Here is a 6,200-nt window from a genome sequence, read left to right as displayed (position 1 = left end):
CTGCAAAGCAGAAATCTAAAGGACCATTTTGCCAGGCAAAGTTCAGTGGTCACTTTCCTATGAGTCCTGCACATCCTGTCAATACATCATTTTGTCAAGCACTCCAGGCAAGAACAGTTTCTTGCCCAAATGGCTATTCTTGCCAAGAAGAAGATAAACTCCATATAGAGTGTCTTCGATGCCCATGCTCCTCTCTGAAGTAAATTGGTACTTCCAGGAGCAGACATGTCTCACTGTCTAGAAAGCCTAAATTTTTTAAACATTTTAAATGTCATATTCTGTATGTCTTTGAAGTGTTTGAAGATTATCTACCTAATTTAATTATACCTATGTATACCTAGAAAACTTAACATGACTATAAGTTTGACTATCATAGAAGACTAATTGTTAATCTGTATTTTTTAATTACCCATTATAATCTAAATGAGTTACATAAACATAATACCTCAAACAAGAGTAGAAATATATATACAGTATAACAAAATTAAGTTTAAACTTGTATCAATAAACTAAAATCCATAGCAATGTAAAACATTTCTAAACAAGTTGTTGCTCTTTAAAAGTAGATTCATTAATCTACCCTTTCATCCTATCATATCTGTACTATCCCCTTTTCTTCTTTAGAAAGAGATCACATTTATAATCAACTTGCTTTAAATAAAAATAAGCATTTATAAACAATGTTTTGGGAATTTGGGCATAGCTTCTCATACTACTTCCTACTGGATGAGGGTGCTGCCAGTCTAATGGGGATCCTAAGAAAATTAAGAATTATGATCAAGTCCTGACTGGAATAGTCTGTGAGGCTGCATTCTCTGAGCCAGTTGCCTTGAAGTTGATTTTGGATATTGAATGATATGGGTCATGGTGTCATTGGAGACCTCTCAGAGGGTCTTAGCTGGTCAAACCTGATGTATCTTAATCTGGAACAAATCCATAGCCTCTTGATTTCTGTGGAAACAAAAGCAGAGCCTCCTTTCCAAAGCAGCTTCCTTAGATCCAAATTTTGAAGTCAAGGTACCTTTAAAATATACATATTGGTTTAACTGAGCAGCTTTTACAATCAAATGTCTTTTTGTAGTTAAAAATCCCAAAGACAAGACAATCCAGATTCTCTGTGTGATAGCCATCTTTACGTGACTTATATTTTATTATCACTTTCTCTTTGAAGACTTTATTTTTAAAACTATCTGTTTCTTTATATAACTGCATATATTACCTTTTTCTGTCTTCCAAGCCTATGTATATTTTTACACACATTGTAAACTGTTTAGAGGTTTATCCCATCTGAATCTGTCTTATTGTGAATGTATTGTTTTAAACTGCAGCATTTCCGCCCACCTCAGCTTCCCAACATGGCGGTGGTACATTTACCACCAGCTCTGGGCCTGAGAGCCATGTATACTGTCAACTCTCAGAAGCAGTAAGTCTATGCTTCTACCAAAGCAGCTTGTAGCCCAGAAACCTCTTTTTTTTTTTTTTTTTAAGTAGCAAAAGCTATATCCACCACACACCATGTTGCAGAAACCTCCACGTAACTTGTTGGGAATGCGCCATGGTGTAGCTTCAGTCTGCATGCCATAAACCTGCCATAGAGTAGCTCAAACCCACGTGTTGCAGCGTCTTGCTGCCCACATGAGACATGAAGCAAGAACCTGTTTTGGGCTGCATTTAGAATTGTTTATTAAGTATTCCCAGGTTTCAGGTGGAAACTCAAGCCATTGAGCATCATTTGTAGCTGGAGTTTTCTCCAGTCCCACGCAGGCCTGCAGCCGCTCAGACCCAAATAAACACACAGAGGCTTATTTTAATTAAAACTGTATGGCCTAATGGCTCAAGCTTCTTGCTAGCTAGGTCTTACATCTTAAATTAACCCATTTCTATAAATCTATACCTTGCCACATGGCCCATGGCTTACTGGTATCTTTACATCTTGCTTCCTCTGTGTCTGGCTGGTGACTCCTGACTCACTCAGCCTTCCTGTTCCCAGAATTCTCCTCTCTCTTTGTTCTACCTATACTTCCTGCCTGACTACTGGCCAATCAGCACTTTATTTATTAACCAATCAGATCATGCAGAGCGATATCTACAGCAGTGGTTGCTTCCTCTTACTTTGTTTTTGCAAACAAGGACAGCAGACTGGCACAAAGAAAGGCTAGTGGAATGGAGTCAAGCAGCAACTATTTGAGATTTATACTTCTGGTGTTTAATGACTATGGCGTTTTGTCATGGCTTGATTTCCTCATCTGTAAAATGGAAACAGTAATACTCTGGGTTGGTAGGGTCTAAAGAAAGCACGGAGCAGAAATACACCAATATGTCAATTATTCCAAGATGAACAGCATTTCAAATTGTAATTAATTAAGCAGTATTAAATTTGCACTCAGTGGCACATTCCTGTTTAACTGAGAGCAGTGTTTGATTTCCAGTGACACATGAAATGAGGAAATCACCAAGCAAGGTCTCAAATACTGATCTGCACAGATAGTCTGTTGTCATTGAGCAAGCATGGCTCTCAATGTATAAATATTTCTATACCCTGCAGAACATAGATGTGGTACTTTATCCATTCTGTTGTGCTTTCTGTTCATCCCACTGGAACTAAAAAAAGTAAGTTTCAGAAACTAAGTACATGTGTGATCTTCCTGTTACATGATATCCTGAGAGTCCATTGAGTTCTCTCTAAATGTGTATTGCAATAGCCACCAAAATGACTTAGTATGACTAAATCAGAACATGCACTTACAGCAGCAGTTCTCAACCTGTGGGTCCCGACCCTTTGGGGTTACATACCAGATATCCTGCATATCAGATATTTACATTATGATTTATAGCAGTAGCAAACTTGCCATTATAGTTGGAAGTTATCACAACGTGAGGAACTGTATTAAAGGATTGCAGCTTTTGGAAGGTTGAGAACCACTGACTTAAGTTCTCTGTCCTGCATATGTAACTGTGCATTCAATACACTCTCCCCATTCTTTCTTCTCTCTCAACCACATTCTATCATCTGCTACTTATTGAATAAATATAAAAATGCCCTCCCACTTGTCAACACAAATGATGGCTGTCAAGTTCAATCAGTTTTTGTAAATAAAATGTATGCCCTCATACCCATGTGTTTCACACACTGCAGATGCCTTTACATGTATGCTGCATCAACTTCAAAGCTGACACTAATTCCTGGTTGTACAGAAGGACAGGTTCATGACCCCTAAATTAGACTAGGTTCCCCAACTTCCTTGCCTCTGAGGAGTAGCTTTGGAGGATGGAATAGACACCTCACCATGGGATCCAGGACTCTTAGGATCTGGTCACAGATTCAACACCAGCAGAGAGCAGCTTTGAAGGTACAGTAGACATCTCATCACAGGATCCAAGCCTCTCAGGATCTGGTCACAGATTCAACACCAGCAGAGAGCAGAGTCATGAGAATTTCTGATTAGGAAGATAAAACTTAACCAGACCAGCTCTGTGGTTTCCAGCCCTCCCTTTCTCCTGCTTTGGAACTATAAAAGCAGGGAGCAGGCAGGAACACAACAGAGGCTGGCCACAGGCTGTGCAGTAGAAGATGCAGGCCCTACTCTTCCTATTGGCTCTTCTCCCGCCTCCTGAAGCTGGAGCTGGTGAGTTTTGTCTGCATCTCCCTATCCTCTCAGATTTTCATCAACTGATCCAAATCTGTTAACTTGGGTAATAGAAATCATAAAATGAGGCAGGATCCATTATGTGTAGTCCAGGGGAAATCTCTTAGGTCAAGTAAGAAAGAAAAATTAATTCCCTTCACATTGTTTCTTCAAAATACTCTCTGTTCTGATAGGCAGCTCTTCTCTGGCCTTCCATTAGTGTTGAGGAAGACAGGATGAGGGAGTGAAGAAATGTCTAAATGAACCAGCAATTCAGAAACATGAATGATCATTGTGTTCTGAAACAGAGGATCATGATGGACAAGGGAGGACTTAAGAGGAAAAATCAAAGGATGCTCAGAGGGCCCTGAACCCTATGATAACATGGGGTGGGCTGGAGAGCAGTCACTCACCTTTGGCCCCATTTCCTCTGCCAGCACTGTGTTGGGGTACCCTGCAAGTCTATGACTAGGGACTCTGTGTTCTTGTTCTAGAGGAGATTATTGGTGGCATTGAGTCCAAACCACACTCCCGCCCTTACATGGCCCATCTGGAGATCACCACTGAGAGAGGTTTCATGGCCAGCTGTGGTGGATTTCTCATAGCCCGAGACTTTGTGATAACGGCTGCACACTGCAAAGGAAGGTAAGAGGCTTCTCTTTCCGTGTGGAGAAATGCACGAACCAGAGTCACAAAGTAGCAGAGGCCTGAGGAAAGGTCCCAGCCCTGCTCATCTCCAGATGGGCTCCTACTCACACCAAGAGGACAAAGGGAACACACTGAACCATTTTACTTGTCATCTCCATTCTCAGAGGACAGACCTCTAAGCAAGGCTCCAGTCGAGATGAACTGCCGCTTTCCTCTTGTCCTGGTGTCCTCAGAGCTCTCAGTCATGGGCTGAGGTGTAACTGAATGATACCACATGCAAAGCCTTGGGTTCAGTGCAAATACTGAGGGAGATAAACATAGCCAGTTCTTGGTCCTGTGTTTCCCTGGCTTGTTCCTTCTGAGAGGGCAGTGGTCCTAGCAGTTCTGTCTCAAGTACAATCGAGTCTCTGAAGTGTCTCTGCTCTGGGATAGAGAAGACCCTGGTGTCCCCCTGCTCGAGAGGAGTCCTCCTCACACTTTTTACTGCCTCTTTTCTCTTTCAACAGAGAAATCACTGTCACTCTTGGAGCTCATGATGTGAGCAAGAAAGAACCCACACAGCAGAAGATAAAAGTCAATAAACAAATCGTTCACCCAAAGTACAACTTCTATTCCAATCTGAATGACATCATGTTACTGAAGGTGCCGTTCTTTTTCTCACCTTTTTTAACCCCCCTCAACTCTCCTCCTGGCTCAGGCCTTTGAATTTGCTCTTATCCAACCCATTTCCTCAGAACCCACCCCTGAATTCCATGTCCTTACCACCCCCGTGGGAAAGGACCCACGTCCAAGACAGCATTCTTCTCTGGGTTACCATGTCGTCTCTCCTGCCCCCTACAGCTTCAAAAGAAAGCTAAGCCGTCTCCGGCTGTGGGTACAATCCCCCTACCTAGACCATCGGACTTTATTAAACCTGGAAAAACATGCCGGGCGGCTGGCTGGGGAAAAACGGGGGTGACGGCGCCAACAGCAGAGAAGCTGAGGGAGGTGAAGCTGAGGATCATGGAGAAGGAGGCCTGCAAATACTATCCCAATTACAGCTATGAGCTCCAGGTCTGCGTGGGCAGTCCCAGGAAGATAAACTCAGCCTACAGGGTGAGTACACACCTGCTTTCCCTCCCCACATCAGGAACAGTGTTGGCAGAGCTAGAGGGCCAAATGGCCCTCCCCTGTCATGACCAATGCCTGTGTTCTTAGGCTCCCAGCATTCTGGGAGCTGAAATCCTCCCTTTTGGTCTCATTCCCACATCCAAACCCTGCCTGCAACCTTCCCAGGGGGCTCCAGAAGAGAAAAGAAGGGAGTGAGGGGAGATGATTGAGTCAAGACCAGAGGAAACATTAAATCCCTAACTTCTGGCTCACAGCAGGGAGCCAGAACTCCCTACCTCACTCTAGGATTAGCTATGGGGAGGGTCTGTAGTTGGGGGAAGGTGGTCTTTGCTCACAGTCTGCTTTTTCTAACCTACAGGGAGACTCCGGGGGACCTCTACTGTGTGCTGGGGTGGCCCATGGTATTGTATCTTATGGACGTGGAGATGCAAAGCCTCCTGCAGTCTTCACCCGGATCTCCTCATATGTGCCCTGGATTAATTCAGTCACAAAGGGCGAGTCAACCCTGTCAACCTGAGTCAAGGTTCCCAAGCCAGAGCTCTTCTAGTACCCCTTGGGTGTGGAAAAAAAAACTATCCCCAGACTAACCCAACCTCTCCCCAGCCTGCCCCCAGCCTGTGCCAGCCTGCCCCCAGCCTGCCCCCAACCTGTCCCAGCCTGCCCCCAACCTGTCCCAAACCTGTCCCAGCCTGCCCCAACCTGTCCCAGCCTGCCCCCAACCTGCCTCCAACCTGTCCCAGCCTGTCCCAGCCTGTCCCAGCCTGCCCCCAACCTGCCCCCAACCTGCCTCCAACCTGTCCCAGCCTGTCCCAGCCT

At 44.3% G+C, this 6,200-nt stretch overlaps 1 protein-coding gene across 1 annotated transcript; it reads left to right on the top strand.

Annotated features, from left to right (window-relative positions):
* Positions 1-3,556: 3,556 nt before the first annotated feature.
* On the top strand, positions 3,557-5,978 carry LOC118591465 (mast cell protease 4-like). The gene is made up of 5 exons (XM_036199799.1): positions 3,557-3,626; positions 4,121-4,271; positions 4,781-4,916; positions 5,115-5,369; positions 5,743-5,978. Exons 1-5 carry the CDS (start codon positions 3,572-3,574, stop codon positions 5,899-5,901), a joined length of 756 nt encoding a protein of 251 aa, XP_036055692.1. The 5' UTR covers positions 3,557-3,571; the 3' UTR covers positions 5,902-5,978.
* Positions 5,979-6,200: the final 222 nt, after the last annotated feature.

This window comes from Onychomys torridus, chromosome 9, assembly GCF_903995425.1.
Source record: "Onychomys torridus chromosome 9, mOncTor1.1, whole genome shotgun sequence".
Taxonomy (NCBI): domain Eukaryota; kingdom Metazoa; phylum Chordata; class Mammalia; order Rodentia; family Cricetidae; genus Onychomys; species Onychomys torridus.
This window is presented reverse-complemented; position numbering and strand designations above follow the sequence as displayed.